The sequence below is a fragment of the Patiria miniata genome, unplaced genomic scaffold, assembly GCF_015706575.1.
Source record: "Patiria miniata isolate m_02_andy unplaced genomic scaffold, ASM1570657v1 HiC_scaffold_10, whole genome shotgun sequence".
NCBI classification, from domain to species: domain Eukaryota; kingdom Metazoa; phylum Echinodermata; class Asteroidea; order Valvatida; family Asterinidae; genus Patiria; species Patiria miniata.
The window spans coordinates 6,523,485-6,543,446 of record NW_024037048.1 but is presented as its reverse complement, the minus strand read 5'-3'; the positions used below and the strand labels follow the sequence as shown (position 1 = coordinate 6,543,446).

Genomic DNA, 19,962 nt, shown 5'->3' with positions numbered 1-19,962 from the left:
TTTTGAAACGAAAGTCCATCGGAAAAACCTGCACAAAGTCATTAGCCTTTATGAAGTATTGCGGACACAATAATGCGCACCACGAAGTGACGATCGTATAATGGTGCAGACCTGTAAATAGGCCCAAAATTGCCTACCCCGGCCAAATCACGATTTTCATGCCCTCAAATTCTTAAAAGTATTAGAGCATTTTGAGGGCCGTGAACTTGAGGATTTGCGAAAAAATGCAGAGGACTGCGAGCCCGAATTTCTGTGAAATTGGGATGAAATTAGGCCCTCAAATGACTCTGTTTTGGAGCGTAAACGTCCGTGGGCTTCAGGACTGCCTTTAGGGGTGATCATCTTTGGATGGAATTTTTTTTCAAAAAAAGTTAACCCCCAAAAAATTCAATGGAACCTGAAATATGATGAAAATAAGCTTTAATTTGATGTGTGTCTCAAACACCTTGGAGAGTTGTGAGAAATAAAAATTGGGAAGTGCACGTAATTATCACTGATGCCTAATGGCAGTATATTTACTGGCTCTGCAACGCTATGGACTTTGTGCACACGATACGTCACTGCGTGGTGCAATGGGTGCGACCGATAGGACGGCGCTACTTCGAGTGGGTAGACCCTTGTGTATTTCATTTATTCAAATTTAACCGCTTCACGAAGGGATGTAAAGTGGGTGGCAAGGGCAGATCAAGGAGGGGCGGGGGGAGAGCAACGAGGGCGATAAAGAGTAGACAATGTGGCATATTTTGTTAATCCAAATTACCAGAAAGCGTATACTTTCCGAAAAGTCAGACTGCTTCTTCTTATACGAACGCCTGATCTTCTCGACCAACGAAAACAATAAACAGATCCATTTGTATGGCACGTATTTAGAGTGACATTTAGATCTTGAAATCGAATTCGTCTAGAAATCGAATTCAAGATATCTTGAGATATCTTGAAATCGAATTCAAGATATCTTAAATCGAATTCAAGATATCTTGAAATCGAATTCAACTTATCTTGAAATAGAATTCAAGATATCTTGAGATATCTTGAATTGGAATTCAAGATATCTTGAAATCGAATTCAACTTATCTTGAAATCGAATTCAACTTATCTTGAAATCAAATACATATGTCTCTAAATCGAATTTAAGATATCCTGATACAATTTCGAGATATCTCTTAACAATAATTGAGAGATATCACCGAGTGTATTTCAAAGTATCTCAAAATGCTATGAGGGATATCTTGAAATGCATTTAACGGCAATGTGGATGGCAATAAATGTCACTAATGCGCGCCATACATTTTGGCATCAGAGAAGACACGGCGGTGTCATGAGTCTGCATGATCGATACGGCCGGCCGGACACACTCGTTCACGTCCAATCGATCACTCGGAACCTTATTATTACCAGGACTAGGTCAGTCACAGGTCTTGGGCATGTTAAGATGTTTACAGTTTCAATATGGATTATGTGCTTAGACATTGTTTCATTATAATGTGATATAGCTTTCGCAAACACTACAAGATAATTTTATATGGGGCGACATGTCTCGAGCGAAACTAGCAAACTAATTACGCGTTTAAGGCAAAAAAAAAAGTCTCCGGTTTCTGGTATGCGCGCGCGTCGCCGTAGCCATGCGCGTCGGCAAAATGAAAAAGTTTTTTTTTTCAAAGAAAGATGATGTCTCAAAACCGCCAAACTCACTGGTTTGACTGGAATCCTGCTGCTGCACAATTTTAGCGAGTTTTTGGATGGGGTTATGATCGAGAATAAGCTTTATGTGGCCTCTCTGGACTCCCATATATTTGCACTAAGTTTAGTCGGGCACCATTTGCAGTCATCAGCCGACATTTGAGGCCAAAAAAATCAGGTACACAAAAAAAAAGCCGCGTCGCCGCACCATTTTTTGCGCAAGCTCCATACCAGAAACCGGAGACTTTTTTTTTTTGGCCTTAGGTACTACCGATTTGGAACGGCGCTCTGGAGGGGCTTGTTACAAAATTCTGGCAAATTGTGATGTTAAGTTACCAATTAAACAAAAACAGTAAAGATTACAGTCGACGTACGTTTATTTGTCGACCATTATACTGATTGAGAACTATTTGGCAACAATGCATGAACCAAATGTTAGTTTGACTTTATGTTTACTCCACGAGTTTTATCATCAATGTACCGGTACACGAAATTGCCCACAGATACTGGAATGATACCGTATTGTAATTAGATTACAAAATGCATGTGCGGAGAATATTTTGGCGCTGAGGGGGTGGGGCGCCAAGGTGGGCTTGTGGGGGGGGGGGGGGTCGAGAATGAGTGCATAGTAATGAATACACACAGCTAATTGTGCACTATTTTCCTACGCTTGCTGTTTGAGGGCTTTAAGCTTTTCAAGACCGATTTGTCCGTGACACGTTTGTTATCAACGCATTATAAGCATGCGTGGGTGAGTGGCGGCGGAACGCTTTTCAAACTGGGGGGGGGGGGGGCAACACCAAAAAGGGGCACTTGCTCAGAAAAAAAAGGGCACCTTCCGTCGGTGTGAAAGTGGAGGAAAAGAATATGGTCCCGTTCATTTCAATATAAACCTATATGACGAGGAACACATTATGAATACGTTGTCCATCTTGCTCATTGTGTTTCTTTTACCTAGTTATGTAGAGAGACCATTTTTTTTTATCGCGAGAGGGGCACTGTTGCTTTTGATGTCCAGTTCAGTGACAATTTTATTCGCGTGAAGAGCACTATTATTTTATAGGGGCCGATTTTCCATCTGGAGAGGGGCACCATTTTCTTATTGCGAGAGGGTAATTGTGCTTTCGAGGGGTGGTTGTCCATCTCGTGAAGGTGCGCATTCTTGTTAATGCGAGAGGGGTAGTGTTTTTGAGGGGCAGTGTTGCATTATGCCTACAAGAGATGAGACAATTTTAATTGTAGCGTGATCATATGCTTTCATACGTGTGCGTTTCAGGGCAGTTTTGTTTGCATCTCGAGGGGGCACATTGTTTTATAACCGCGAGAGGGGCACTTGCACGAAGCATGCTCATGGACAATGACAAAATCACCACGAAAACAAAACTTGAGAAATTATTAACTTGGGCTATAGGTAGAGAAAACCTGTCATGTTGTAAAACATGCGTATTCCGGCCCGCGATTAAGCAAACACCAATACGCTTATAGCGCTAGAAGACATGGACAACAATAGTGAATAAGCGTTAAAATTGAGACCACGATCTGCGCGCAAAAGAGTCCCATACATTCAATTATATATCGTACTATCTCATTCATCAACTACCTCGATACACGACCCAACGGGCTTTAACAATTACTGGTAATTTAATTATACCTTATTATAGCGAAATAAACCTCACACTATACCACTTTTTAACACCGACCATAGAATTTCTAAGCTGATGAAAGTGACAATTCTGAGACACCGGAAAATATAAGGAAATAAAGTTTACATAAAATTCTCGTTGATTAAAACAACGTCAATCAATCCCCATGCGATTACAATTTGGTATTCTCCCTGAGAAACGACGATGTCAAACATATTGTCAAGGAGAACCGTTATTTTCATCACGGAGCTGAAGTGCGGAAAAGACACTTACCAAAGCGCACACGGCCAGCCATAAAAATCCAACAAACGGGCGGTATTTCGTCATGGTGGCGGGGAGTGTGTGTTCCAGAGACTCCCGAGAACTAGGTGACAAGAACAGAATGACCGAATCCTATGCCAATCGAAACTGTTTCTCTCCAAGAACAGGATTTAAAAAGTGTCTGATGAGCTGAGAGCGTTCGAAAATTTTCCCCGGCCTCCCGCCGATGCGTCAGTAAGAAGTATTCTCGAAGCTGACTGTTCACACTCCTCGGCTGGGGGAAAAAACGCCAAAGAATGGCGCGCTCAACCACGCGGATGAATATCACAACCTTGCGGTGACAAGGCTCGGGCTGAGAGAATCAACAGGCTGTCGATGCTCACGTAAATAATTCGGCGCGTTGCGATCTGCACGTAAATTATGGCTACAAAAATAGGGCAGTTTTTCTCATTTTGGACCTTTTTCGTTTAGTTTCCTTGTTTCTGATATAGTTGAGTGTGAGTTACAACCTGAATTGCCGTGACACGAATTTATTTAGTTGGAGCTAACAAGTAAAGCAACAACCCTCTACAAGGCCCGACATCCCCCAAAAGAATACTGTACACAAGCAAAAAGACGCTCAAAAAAGAAGTAAAAACACAATACAGTAAAAACGTATGGGTAATCAGAAAGACAAATAGCATGTACAAAAGCAACATGGTTATATAAAAAGTGCATATAACCTTGAGAACAAACAAAACTCAAAACGGCAAAAGAAGATATTTGGACGAGTAGTTTTTTTTGGGGGGGGGGGAGTGATAATTTGTGTTATATTTATTATACAAAATATCACCAGAAGAGTTATTAGTAATCTTGAGGAGCGAATATTCGTAAAGCTGTATGTCCAAAACTAAATGCATCGTACTTCTTATTTGAAATTAAAAAAAAACTACAATTGGTCAAGCCTTGGTAGATTAAAAATGTGAAAGCTTTCATTTGTCACGTCTGATCGCTCCGGCAATTATCCACATCGATCGTCGTCTTTATGATGTCGTCTTTATGATTACCTTGGCGCTACGTCACCATGGCAACTGGTTGCTATAGCATGACTATTGCTGAATTTGTAATTGCATGGTGATGGTGACATGTAAACCTTGGCAGCGCCATGCTTTGAACATCCCCTTGTTAAAAGAAAAGACCAAATAAACAGATAAACAGGTATTGGCTCCTAACATAACCAAACAAAAAACGAATCGAAGAAACCGTCGAACCACTTCAAGTACTCTCTAAATTCCAAAGAGGGAAATTAGGGACTAGACGTTTTAAAGTGAAATATCAATCTAATTTTCGATTGAAATAGTCTGAAAAAGGAACTACTTCAGTCGAAGCTCGAGTGAAAACTCAATCTTTATACGATTAAAGACATTTCACTCTAAAACGTCCAGTCCCTATTTTCCGACTGTGAGAGTGAATCTTCACTCGAATGGAGTGAATTTTCACTCTTTGGAATTTAGAGAGTAGAACAAAACGAAACCACTATTAGTCCAAAAAAAACCACGTCAAACCAATCCAAAACCAAACCAAGTCAAACCGAACTGAGCCACACCAAGGCAAACCTAACAAGTCTACCAAATCAAAAACAAACCACCAAACCAAACCAAACCAAAGCAAAGGAAATCAAAGCATAGCAAAGCAAAGCAACCGAACCAAACCAAACTCAGTCGAACCAAAACATACATGTTTGTTCGGCATGAAAGATAAGAAAACGGATTAACTGTGGTCTCTAAGCTGTTGTCCAACTGAGTCAGTCAAGGTCAAATCAAAACAAACCAAGGCAAAACAAAAAAATTCAAACCAAACCAAACCAAACCAGGTAATGTCATACCAAACCAAGTAATGTCATACCGAACCGAACCGAACCGAACCAAACCAAATCAACTAAAACATTGTAAAACTACAGGCGGATAATTATCAACATCCCTCATCAAAACCAGGCCAAACCATAGCCAAACAAAAACCAACAAATCCCGAACCATATCTTATTACAACGACACATGGAAGACACAGAAATTAAACACACCTCCTTCCACAAATACTGATTCCTTTCCAACCCTGACATTTAACAGGTTTTTTTTACATCTTCCCCGCATAAATAAACAAAATGAACAAAAATAAGAACTCCAAAGATGGCGTCATTCCCAAAAAGCTGTTCTGAAAGTGAAAGTCCTCAGTTTTTACTTGCACTGTAGATTGCGACATGCCGCTCTTGTATGGCGCATAGATCAACACACGCGTTTATAAATATTTTCAACGAAATTTTTCAGAGATAACCAAAGTCTTTGCCTTATGACTGCAAAACTATGTACAAACAACATAATAACCGACACAATATTAAAGAACATACTGAGTTGAATTTGGAACTAAATATCCATACCATAGCCGGAGATTCCAAGATATGGAAACTCGAAAAATTGTACATTTTGGTCAACAAGTAGCGTTTGCTTTAGGCCTATGAGCTCATATTTAACGTTGAATAAGGAGTGCATGCATGAGATTAACCTTTTTTTAATGGTGTTTTTTTCCCGCACATTTCTCGCACACTGTTCAATAATGTACACAGAGAACGACAACATTAAATTCTAATAGGCTGCATGTCGAGCCAATACTAGATCATTGTATTGTCTGAGAAGTGGACCGAGATGGCTATTCTGGCTTTCCTGGAAGCGAGTTCGTGTCTCATTTCCCATTTGTTTTCAAAATTCATTCGTTATTGAAAACTTCACTTTGTTATTGTTGATTAAAGGGGCATTACGGCCTGAAATCCCCGAACATTTCATGTAGTTGGATTGTTCACTTACACTATTTAACATATCTAGTTGAAAGTAAACTAATGTCTTACCGTTCCCGAGATAAGACGGGGAAAAAATGGTTGTTTACATCGGACACGACAGAGTACACATACGTTTTTCCTGTCGTTTTCATTCAATGTATGATACACGCTGCGCGTGTCACATAAATTACACACAGCACCATTGCCCAAATTTGATTACGTCCACAGACGGCGAACACTTTTCGGCTGGAATCACAACTATCACTGACCAGTCCGATTTCTGGGGGTCGCAAAAATGGACCCGGCCCCCGAAATTCGTTCTGGCACGAATAACACAAGAATAACACAAAAACGCCCAGTTTTAAAGCTACAGTCCATCATTTGTAATTTGTGCATTTTGTTCGTTTGAAGCAACAAAAGAGTTCAAAATCTAATGAAGGATACTGAGCAACTAACCTGATGAAGTTTCAGCTAAGCTTCAGCTGTACATTCCGAGAAAAACAGCATTCTAAGATCTCAATTTCAAATCAAAAGTTACTGAATCATGTTTTGAATTGTTTTGAATTGCAGCTATACGCGACGTCGCGCACTGATTCGACGAATTACAACAACCGCGCGCGCGTGTGCGTCGTTCCAATACTTGTGCGCGCTGCGCTGAATAACAAAACGAACTACTAATTTAAATTTTCCTACGGTGCTTCTTAAGAATCACCGTTGGAAATGCCTTCTTTCGTTGATTACTTCAAAATGACAGCTTCCCAGAAAGAATCATTTCACAGGGAGTTTAGTCCACTTACTATCTTTCAACCAAGTTTGTTTTTCAACAATAATTACGCCAGTTACTTTTTGGATGGCTGCAAATGATGGACTATAGCTTTAAAGGACAGTTGTGTGGATGTTTATATCCTACTTTTAAATGTTCTCTTCGATTAACATCATTCTGTTAAAAACGCGCTTTGTAGCCAATTGGGAGTATTCTAGGACGTACTGTCTCTTGAAAAGGGAGAGCCGGTAGCCGGTGGTTATACCGGCTATAAGGGATTTGGCTTACAATTACCTTCGCAACATGGTTAATGACAGCGCAGGGCAAGGACATTCATCTATTCAAGAAATAGTGGCAGCGTCAATCATTTTAGCGATTAGTCTCATGGGTGAAGAATTACAGAACCATAGAACGCAAAACGATGAAAGGCTTGACACTCTCCCGTGGGTTTACAATGCAATTGCCTCTGCGCGTGTTAGTCGTGTATTATTATTACATTCGTCATGAATTATTGCCTAGTTATTACTAATGGCGTAACGCTTGGTGAATTCCGAATTGTGTTCCTACAAATGCCTTTTGTAAACATTATATGTAATCCATGTAATTTAGTGTTTTGTCATTATGGGCACATCGGGAGGTATATGTATATGCAAGAATCGGGTTCACCGCATGGTCAATTATCGCGTGATCATCTTTTTTTTTAGCTGATGCCATCAAATTTTGCAAGTAATAAAGAGGAATTTTAATCACGAAAAGATGAATCGAAAGATAAAAATATAATCGATTTAATAAAGAAAATCAAAAATATTTAATTTATAAAATAAATTGAATAAAGACAGAATTTACGGCTGCAAATATGAGCCATGCTATAATGTTGGCGAGGCTCGCATCCACTCGACCAATGACGTCCAGTTGCGTTCTTCTAGATGCTGGACTATTTCCACCACGCGGAAGGACACAAAAGGAAGGCACGTTTCATGCAAGTTGCGCAAGCTGTATCGTGTCATGGCATCCACGTACTGGATATTTTTTTTTCTTCAAAAGATGTAATGGAATGCGACACGCACACGAAACCTACAAAAAGTGGAAATAATAATACCACTACCGAAATAATTTTTCTGTTCATACAATAAAAACACACACAAAAAACCCATAATCGTAAAGAATTTTCAAAGAACCAGTTCCAGTTTATCTTTGGTAGGCCTTCTTTGAGAAATCTCATTTAAAATACACAGTAAAAACCTTACAACCAAATCGAAGAGATGAGAAAAATATCTATATGTCTACCGATGTTTCATATGCAAAGAACGTCTACTGATGTCCAGAGAATACTACATGCATAATTTGTATATAATGCATGGTTTTAAACCAAACATTATATACAACTAATTTTCGGTAGCCATGTTTTTTCAATTCTCAGAAAATGTGCTTAAAAATGTATGAAACTGCTGTCTTTGAAACTGCATGCATTGCGAAGTAACGAAATCGTTACTTCGATAAAAAGTGGATTCCTTTGTTTTATAGATGACAAAACAAAGTTATTTTCTCAGCTTATAAAAAATCGATTTAACAATGCAAGTTACCACATCAATAGTCCTAATTTTTCTCGGTCAAAATCAATAAAATAATATTGTGTTTTTTTTCTGAACAAAATGTAACACGTCCTATCCGAAGGTCTTTGCATGTAACGCGTTAAAATTTGATAACATTAAATTAATGTGCTGCACATGTCAGTGGAAAAGTGAAAGCTTAATATCGTCGTATTCGATTCTGGGGAGGGGTGGGCTATAATTTGCCGATGAGGGAGGGAGTGACGAAGGGAAAGGGAGGGAGGAGCCTAGCTGTGAGAAGGTAGGCGTTAGTTTCTCACCTCATCGGGGAAACAAACAGAAAACTATGGCATCTTTGATGTGCACAATGTTTAGGTACTCCGTGTTTTCAGAAACGCGCCCCTCACTTTTGCACTGGATCCGCCCCTGCTCTGACGCTAATGAAGGGCCTTTAGAAGTGGTGCGGGTACACCGGTACGGGAAACGTATGCGGCTCGGAGGATAACAAGTCGCAAATTAAATCACAAGTTTGCATTATTTAATCGGGCACGTAAACAGCATAACGTGTATCACTTTTTGGTCAGCGCTATACCTCGTATATAGGCTTATGCGTATCCTATAAACCAGCGCTGCATACGTATCCCGAAAGCGAATCACAGACCGTATTCGCGAGGAAGTATCTTATAAATTATAAACGATTGAATGGGATGTTGCCAGACTTTTTGAGCCTCACTTTCATTTTTTTTAAAATGCGGCTTAAAACATTTGGGTATGTTTAATCACACATTATTAAACTATTCATCAGAGCAGACTGGTTTTAATTTGTAAATAATTTCATTGCGTTCATATCTATTTTGCAAGTTCCAAACATGAGGACTTTACCTCGCTTTCAATTTAGTGTGGCCGACTCGTGAACAAAGCCTTGTGTTGTATGCGTGAATGTCGAGCAATATAGTGAGATTCCAAGTACCCTGCCGAACATTACTTATAAGTTTAACTGTCGAACTCTTTTTAACAGGTAACTGATTAACTACCATTGTGTCTGGGAAACATCAAAACATTTTAGAGCACGGCTACACAAGAGACGTTTACAGACAGAGCCTAGCCAGACATCTAAATAAGCATATGCAAGGTTCTGAATATACAGTCAACTCTCGTCAATACAAACTCTGTTAATACAAATTCTGGTCATATTGAACATAAGGCCTAGGTCCCCCAACTGTGCATTTTATGCGCACCGATGCTCCTCTTAAGACAAAATTCTGATGCAACACACCTTCTGACTGTAGGTCCGGCTGAGTTTGTATTAACGAGAGTCGACCGTACATAATAATACTTGGTTTTGGGATTAGTATTAATTAGCCTAAGCACATATTCACATTTAGCCTACATGTTACATCCCCCAGAATGTCTAAATTCTATACGAGTCATAAGTTCACATCATTCATGCTCGTTAACAACGCGAACATGTCCGGAAAATCGAGAGACTTAAGTTTGGCTAAACCTGTTGTGTTTGGGAAAGCCCAAGATGTACACTGCAAAAACTGCAGTGTTAAATTTACACCATTAGTATCTATATAGGACCATCTGGTGTTAAATTTTACAGGTGCTGTCCTATATAGATACCGAATGGTGTTAAATTAACACTACAGTTTTTTGTAGTGTACAAGCATTACATTCACTGTTTGGACTTTGTGCGACGTTGTGTGGACTTACCCACGTCCACACACTGTTTCCCCCTCTCTGGTAAACAGGTTTAGATGAATTTTGGTTAGGTTTATCTGAGGCAAAATGAAGAGAAACTCTATAAATAGGAATCATAGGGGAAAAAATTGGGTTGAAAGAGTGTTCACAGTGTGATTAAAATGAGGTTTTTTTTCCCCACAGGTTTTAACTACACGGAAACAAAAGAATGTCCACACTAGGTATGTAATGTTAACATGTATGGTTTAAAGAATGTAAAATGCTGATGAAAATTTACAAAGGTCTAATTCTATAAGCTGATATCACTCATTCCACAAAATTGAATCGAAATGCGCTATTGTCTAAATTGTAGCAGTAAGGCATCTTTCCGATTATAGCTATTCACCCTTCGCACAGTCATAATCAATCATATTTTTGTCAGAATGGAAACCAATGAAACGTAATTGTGATGTCATTCAATAAAAAATACAGTTATATGGATATCTGAGCAGGGTTTGTCAGTCCAGGAAATGTTTTTTCACGGTCACTTCGTCTTTTCACGAAATATGAAAGGAAGAAAAAAGAAAAAAATTTGTATGAGATGGTTCCCGTGATGTCTTCCTTTAATTACGAATTAAACTTTCCTGGAAGGTCGTGTCGCCGAGTGTCTTGTAACCAGGCAGCACGCACAATCCTCTATTGTCGTCGCTCTATTCAGCCATGACAAACAGATAGGAGAGATAATTGGCACAGTACTGTGCTACAGGTTGCTCGTTGGCAGGTAATAAGTTTGGCCGATGCCATGGCAATGAGGCCGCGTGGCAATGCCATGGCAACCAGTGCCTTTTAAAACCGAGTCCAAAGCTTGTAGCGACACAAGTCAAGGTTATACACGAGCGTTTTTGCGATAAGAGGTACGCTACCATACACGTTTACACCCATACCTCGATCGTCCCCATGGCACCGAGCAGTACGCTCCCGCCAGCTTCTCTCGTGCCCTGGTACTTTTGAATGTTCAAAAATCTTGAACATGGGCCTTATTCACGAGTTGGCCATACTGAATTGAAAGTTGGGTAAAATCTTTATTTTTGGAACTTGCGAAGAGAAATGAAAGCAAGTTATGTATAACAAATTCCAGTCTGCTTCAATGAATAATTTAAAATTTGTAATTAAACATTCCCTAATGTTTAAAATCATATATATAAAAAAACAATGACAGTAAAATAAGGGTGCATTGTGCCTGCATAAATAGTCTGGCGCCATCCCATTCAACAGTGAACAATTAATGAAATACATTCAGGGAACTCGACTAAAATTGCCAACTCGAGAATAAGGCCCATTATAACTTTGTGCGATGTAATCAGGTGCCTTTATAATATTTCAAAATAGTTCTTTTTCGGATGCGGTGTCTAGGGTACAGACTAAAACAATTCATCTCGTGTTTTTCCCCGAAGTTCAAATGTGATAATCTCGACCATCCAAAACACATCATTACACCAAATATAATTTATAATTGAAAAAAGAGAGACTAATTTTCGGGAGGATCGGACATGATAAAATTCACAGTGGACGTCAACACACGTTTGAAATAAAATCACCACGTTTAAACCCATGTAGATGTACTGGATCTGCGTGATCGAGTCAGAATACAGAAAGCAAGTTCCTCTGCCAGGGTCTACTACTGTCTCGAGGTGAAAAACCCAGGGCACGAGGTTGCACAAACCTGTACCATTTCCATTTTCCTCTAATAACGTCCAGAACGCGCGTGCGCAAGCACCAACAATGGCGGGTCATCTAATTGTGTTGCACGGCACAAACCATAAGTTGCCGATAATGCCCGCCAGGATCAGCGCCATCAATATTGCATGGAGGATGCACTCCTGCTCGAAGCTTTACCGCGAAAAAAAAAACCTTCAGTGTAGCAATCATTACAAGCCAAGCCAGCTACCTGTTGCTTGGCATCCATGCATCCCGTCGTCATGGCAACGGCTCAAAAGCTTGCCTGCTCCACCAAGGCCGAAAGTTATGAAGAAAATAATTACAAGCCGAAGACGATCTGCCATAAATTATAACTGGTAACCAACAGCTTGCGGCTTCAATACTTCATATCATAGCTGCAGCAAAACGTTATTTTAGAGAAACAAACTCTAGTTTAATTCTTCGAAACTGTTTTTGTGTTCATGAGGTTTGAGGGGCCCCTTTGGTTTTATATCTCCACATCAGTTGGCTTATGGTGTCAATTCCCGATTTCGACGTGTTTTGTTTATCTTCCGGCATTTCAGATGAGATACATCCGCACACACAAACATATATTCAATTTTTAAACTAAAGCTTGAACATGTGATGTCCAAGTATTAAATTAATATTTAAAAGGAAGAATTATCAAAAGAAAAAACTATTGCAGGGTGAGTAAAACAAAGCGGAACCCAAACCCCCCAAAATATATCTCATATTTTTTAAAATATGCAGCACCAAACATAATAATGACTTGAAAGCCAGTTTCATAAGCTACTTTTAGATGAAAAAAACATGTTTCGTCTAAAAAAGCAGTTTAGTGTATATTCTGACTGTTTGGAACAACAAAGAAAATGACACAGAATACTTGTTTCAACAACTGTCAACAATGTAGTACACAATATCTTTATTAACAACCCCGGTTGGGCAAACAATATGATTTATAAAATCCACTCTTTTTTTTTCTTAAAAGACGGGCCTTCAAAGGAAGTTTGTTGAATATTTTTAACTTTTAAACTGAGGTTTTATCGCTGGTTATGTTTGAAGACAATTGTGACGACGATTCTTGAAATCGCATTTTTTGACGAAAGAGGTTTTAGGCCGGGCCGGTCATTGATTTTAAATGGCGATATTCTTTGAACAAATTGAGCAAATTTTTCATCTAAAAGTAGCTTGTGAAATTGGATTTCCAGTCATTATTAAGTGTGGTCCTACATAGGCCTATTTGTTTTAAATATGAAAAATAATTTTGTGGGTTTGGGTTCCAGTCATTTTGACTCACCCTGTATACACATCCGAAACCTCAAACAAGGTTTTGACATGATTGATATCTAATATAAACGTTTAGCAATCTGTCGGCAGTACAATTGATGATTTGTTCAACCAATTTACCCCTTGACATTATACTCCTCCCCACATTTCAAACTCCAACACAAATATATATGCACCCCTTTTTATTTGAATTGCTGCAGGGGTGGACTATTATCTACTAATATGCCGCCAAACATGTTACTCAAATGTTGTTTATTGTGGTTTGCCTATCTCAATGTTGCCAGACGCATTGGTTAACGTTTGTGATAAAGAGGTTCATTTTGCTTCAATTCTTTGTAGCTGTAATGTAATGTGTAATATTTCCCAGACATTCGAGCATTTCGACGGGAGTTGCTATAAAATGGTAGACTTCATTACGCGCGTTCGTTTGCCTGGAGGCATGCCAAAAAAAGCACAAGCCAGCACCTGGCGCAATGCGCCGTCTCATCAACCAATGAGAATGGTCCACGACGGTCCGAGAAAGAAAACATGATTGGGAATAAAGTTACAGGGGTTTAGTCAACAGAGGGCAATATATCGATGGAGATGAAGTCCGTTCGTGTTTTTTTTCGTGGCCGCCACATTTTGCAATCAAAAGCTTCCTTCGACTTCTCATTGAGTTCGGGTAATGTTATCGAATTTCCTGTATGAAAAATTTGAATATTTCGTCCTTACGCATGGCACACCATCTGGAAAGCATGGCACACTGGGAAAGCAAAAACAAACTCACAAGTTGTTATGAACGATAACTCTACTTTCCGACCAATGAGACTTCCAAGTTTGCCCGGTATCCATTCTAACGTGAAGCACCTTGACGGGAACTTGAGGCCCCATTTTACTATAAGGACCAGGGGTGAATAGGGCGGACCCGTGCTTCCTGGGGAATTTCGCGAAATATTTTCCTTTCTAAACTGACTAATGGATCACCGACATCCGAATTCTCTATAGAATGTGTAAGCCATGACCACCACTCTGGCCACAGACCTACATTTGTGTGTACTTTATTTTTTTAAATTTAATTAACAGGGATCCAATAAATACAGCTACAAAGTGATATAAGTGTTGGTCAATACTGACCCCGGATATCACTGAGTATCACTGTGGACCTATATGTTTGCCGTGGGGTTCAAATGCCTGGATGGCTGACCTGAAACAAACAAAGTTAACAATTTGGATATCAGCAGCAACTGACTGTATCCCAAATGGCCGATGTTAATCAAATTACATCTTCCTAATATTTGATTATGTTTGGTGTAGTGTGTCTATTTGAAATACAAAATTGTATAACCAAGCTCACTTATTTCTTTCCCACTCCTGACCTCAACGAACACAAACGTGACATTCCATACCAACAGCAAATTAAAGAGGCACAACAAATTTCTGCATTGTCCAACTTCTTAAAGCGAGGAGTTTCTTTGACTTTTCAGAACACAATTGTGCACTCACACTTACGGGATGTACTCCACAGACTCGTCCTCAAAGATGCTGGTGACTCACGTAACAATTGTAATTTGTATGAGGGTTTATAAGGCCATAGGTACACTGCTTGTCTTTGCGATAACCACATTACCATAGAGCAGATGTACCTTTTATTCTGGGAGATTGATCAACATTTTGCGGTCCTGAAGCCGGTGGAAGAACTCCTTTCTCCATCTCGCCCATTAACGCATCTCAACTTGCTGGAATAAAATGTTTTGCTTCTACAATTTTCCATGCAGGTGAGGGTAACACAGGATTTATTCCTGGCCAAAAGATACTGATGCAACTGATTAACAGAGATAGTGTCAAGGGAATGTAGCATTCGTCATGCAGTTGGCATGTTGTAAGAGGGCCCTCAAATGTGTGGCTTACAGTTCCTACATCTGACCACTTGGTACGTGTTATACACTCAATCTAAGCACTGCATGATCTCCTGCACCTTAATTTTTTTGGCGCACAGATGAAGCATTTTTGCTTCAGTAAGTTTCCCTTACCCCTGAGGTAATTCACTCCAGTCTCCCTAAGACAGGCATTAGAAGGCATCAGGCAGTCATCGCCGTCCACGAGGCATAAAAAAGCATCAAAAGGCATCACTGACCATGAGGCATCAGTCAGACATCAGGTAGTCATCACTGACGATTTGGTCAATGACTGCAATGAACATTTTTAATAAACCATTTTAAATCAACGCAAATCAGTTAGGCATCACACAGGTATCAAAGTGGTATCAAAAGGCATCACTGACCATTAGTCATCAGTCAGGTATCATAAGGCATCAGGCAGTCATCACTGACCATGAGGCATCTAACGGCCTTCGACCAGGCATCAGTTATGCATCAATCAGGCATAAGAAGGCATCAGTGGCAATTGGCTTCATTGAGTTATCAAAGAGGCATCAGTCAGGCACCAGACAGTCATCACCATTAATGACGCATCACACAGGCATCAAAATGGCAACAGAAGGCATTACTGACCATTAGGCATCAGTCAGGCATCAGGTTGTCACAGCCAGGCACCAGGCACACATCACAGTCACTTAGACATCAAACAGGTATCAGAAGGCATCAGGCATTCACTCATCACTGACCATAAGGCATCAATCAGACTTCAACCAGGCATCAGTTAGGTATCAATCATTCATCAGTTAGGCATAACGAGGCACCACTGACCATAAGGCAACAGTTAGGCGTCACCGTCCTTGAGGCATCAAAAGGGCATAAAAGTGAAATGAAAAGGCATCACTAACAATGAGGCATCAGTCAGGCATCAGTCAGGCATCTTGCATTAATCACTGATGATTTGGTCAAAATTTAATGAAGGGTTCCAAATCCAATCAAATCAAATCAGTTAGGCATCATGCAGGCATCATGGCATCACTGAACATTAATGCATCAGTCAGACATCAAGTAGGCATCACTGAACATTAAATTATCAGTCAGACATCAGTCAGGAGGCATCAGTCAGACATCAAGTAGGCACCAGTTAGACATCAAGTAGGCATCAGTCAGACATCAAGCAGACATCAGTCAGACATCAAGTAGGCATCAGTCAGACATCAAGTAGGCATCAGTCAGACATCAAGAAGGCATCAGTCAGACATCAAGTAGGCATCAGTCAGACATCAAGAAGGCATCAGTCAGACATCAAGTAGGCATCTGTCACGACATCAAGAATGCATCAGTCAGACATCAAGTAAGCATCAGTCTGACATCAAGCAGGCATCAGTCAGACATCAAGAAGGCATCAGTCAGACATCAGTCAGGAGGCATCAGTCAGACATCAAGTAGGCATCAGTCAGACATCAAGTAGGCATCAGTCGGACATCAAGTAGGCATCAGTCAGACATCAAGTAGGCATCAGTCAGACATCAAGTAGGCATCAGTCAGACATCAAGTAGGCATCACTCAGACATCAGTCAGGCATCACTCAGACATCAAGAAGGCATCAGTCACGACATCAAGAATGCATCAGTCAGACATCAAGTAAGCATCAGTCTGACATCAAGCAGGCATCAGTCAGACATCAAGAAGGCATCAGTCAGACATCAGCCAGGAGGCATCAGTCAGACATCAAGTAGGCATCAGTCAGACATCAAGTAGGCATCAGTCAGACATCAGTCAGGCATCAGTCAGACATCAAGCAGACATCAGTCAGACATAAAGTAAGCATCAGTCAGACATCAAGTAGGCATCAGTCAGACATCAAGTAGGCATCAGTCAGACATCAAGTAGGCATCAGTCAGACATCAAGTAGGCATCACTCAGACATCAGTCAGGCATCACTCAGACATCAAGAAGGCATCAGTCACGACATCAAGAATGCATCAGTCAGACATCAAGTAAGCATCAGTCTGACATCAAGCAGGCATCAGTCAGACATCAAGAAGGCATCAGTCAGACATCAGCCAGGAGGCATCAGTCAGACATCAAGTAGGCATCAGTCAGACATCAAGTAGGCATCAGTCAGACATCAGTCAGGCATCAGTCAGACATCAAGCAGACATCAGTCAGACATAAAGTAAGCATCAGTCAGACATCAAGTAGGCATCAGTCAGACATCAAGTAGGCATCAGTCAGACATCAGTCAGGCATCAGTCAGACATCAAGTAGGCATCAGTCACGACATCAAGAATGCATCAGTCAGACATCAAGAAGGCATCAGTCAGACATCAGTCAGGAGGCATCAGTCAGACATCAAGTAGGCATCAGTCAGACATCAAGTAGGCATCAGTCGGACATCAAGTAGGCATCAGTCGGACATCAAGTAGGCATCAGTCAGACATCAAGTAGGCATCAGTCAGACATCAAGTAGGCATCAATCAGACTTCAAGAAGGCATCAGTCAGACATCAAGTAGGCATCAGTCAGACATCAAGAAGGCATCAGTCAGACATCAAGTAGACATCAGTCACACATCAAGCAGGCATCAGTCACACATGAAGTAGGTCTCAGTCAGACATCAAGAAGGCATCAGCCAGACATCAAGAAGGCATCAGTCAGACATCAAGAAGGCATCAGTCAGACATCAAGTAGGCATCAGTCAGACATCAGTCAGACATCAAGTAGGCACCAGTCAGTCATCAAGTAGGCATCACTCAGACATCAAGTAGGCATCAGTCAGACATCAAGTAGGTATCAGTCACGACATCAAGAAGGCACCAGTCAGACATCAAGTAGGCATCAGTCAGACATCAAGAAGGCATCAGTCAGACTTAAAGTAGGCATCAGTCAGAAATCAAGAAGGCATCAGTCAGACATCAAGTAGGCATCAGTCAGACATCAAGTAGGCATCAGTCAGACATCAAGTAGGCATCAGTCAGACATCAAGTAGGCATCAGTCAGACATCAAGTAGGCATCAGTCAGACATCAAGAAGGCATCAGTCAGACATCAAGACGGCATCAGTCAGACATCAAGTAAGCATCAGTCAGACATCAAGGCAGCATCAGTCAGACATCAAGTAGGTATCAGTCAGACATCAAATAGGCATCAGTCAGACATCAAGTAGGCATCAGTCAGACATCAAGAAGGCATCAGTCAGACATCAAGTAGGCATCAGTCAGACATCAAGAAGGCATCAGTCAGACATCAAGTAGGCATCAGTCAGACATCAAGAAGGCATCAGTCAGACATCAAGACAGCATCAGTCAGACATGAAGTAGGCATCAGTCAGACATGAAGTAGGCATCAGTCAGACATCAAGTAGGCATCAGTCAGACATCAAGAACGCATCATTCAGACATCAAGTAGGCATCAGTCAGACATCAATGTAGGCATCAGTCAGACATCAAGTAGGCATCAGTCAGACATCAAGAAGGCATCAGTCAGACATCAAGTAGGCATCAGTCAGACATCAAGTAGGCATCAGTCAGACATCAAGTAGGCATCAGTCAGACATCAAGTAGGCATCAGTCAGACATCAAGAAGGCATCAGTCAGACATCAAGTAGGCATCAGTCAGACATCAAGAAGCTTCATCCTTCAGATGGGACGTAAAGCCGTAGGTCCCGTGCGTTGTGTAATGCACGTAAAAGAATCCAGTAACACTTATCGCTAAGAGAAGGGGTTTACCCTGGTGTTTCTGGCAGTGGCTGCTTTAAGCGATGCAGCACCTTGTTAACCCTTATAAGGTGCTACATAAAGTGAGTTTCATATTTCAAATACTTCATTTAAAATATATTCATATTAATTAGTGCCTTGAGTACCTAATTGTTGGTAGATATGTGCGCTATATAAGACTTCGTTACTATTATTATTTTAATGATTATTATCAATGAGGCATATGTTAGGCATCACCCATGCATCAGTGAGGCAAAAGAAGGCGTCACTGAAACTTGCCATCAGGAGTCATCAATGAGGCATCAGTCAGGCACCAGACAATTATTAATGTCCGTGAGACATCAAACAGAAATCAAAGTGTTATCAGAAGGCATCTGTCAGTTACCAACCAGGCATCAATTCTTTTTCACTTTTTCGGCAGGTGCATATTGTGCACAGAGTCCATACAAGTACTGTAAAGTCACTGGTTCACATGAGCTACTATCAATCAAAAATCACTGCACGTTTGTGGACAGAGCCTGATGAGGGCATCTTTCACACAGAATGCAATCTGAGAAAATGAAAGCTGCTTGAGAGTCATTCATTCAGGACCGTTGCAGTTTTTAATTCAACTAACACATAACAATAATTTGGTCACAATGCCATGGGTGCTCCAAAATAATGCTTGTGAACATGCATTCAGCCAACATCCAATCTTACCATTTTCCACAAACTTCCCACTGAGGTTGTTCAACTTAGTTGAAATTTGAATTCCCGTTTCTTTTGGAACAAGAAATTTTACATTTCTACACTGTTGCACAGCTTTTAGCGCAATTGTCTTCACTTTATTTCGACTAGGATTGAACGACAGGTGTCCTTTCTTTATCTGAATGACACCAATATTCATGTACAGGTGTGCAAATCACTTGCATGTAAAACATCCCCCTATAGAAAAATAAAGGTATCAAAAACCTAACCCATTTTCACATGATACGTGGGTCCTAACACTGATGGG

The 19,962-nt window shown here is 40.5% G+C and overlaps 1 protein-coding gene across 1 annotated transcript in view; it reads right to left on the bottom strand.

The window, feature by feature from the left end:
* Nucleotides 1–4,757, bottom strand: part of LOC119736518 (adhesion G protein-coupled receptor L2-like) — a 42,561-nt gene extending 37,804 nt beyond the window's left edge. Inside the window, exon 1 of the mRNA XM_038210534.1 lies at nucleotides 3,597–4,757. Within this exon, the coding sequence (XP_038066462.1) occupies nucleotides 3,597–3,650 (54 nt within the window). The 5' untranslated portion in view covers nucleotides 3,651–4,757. The remainder of the gene's footprint in view (nucleotides 1–3,596) is intronic.
* Nucleotides 4,758–19,962: the final 15,205 nt, after the last annotated feature.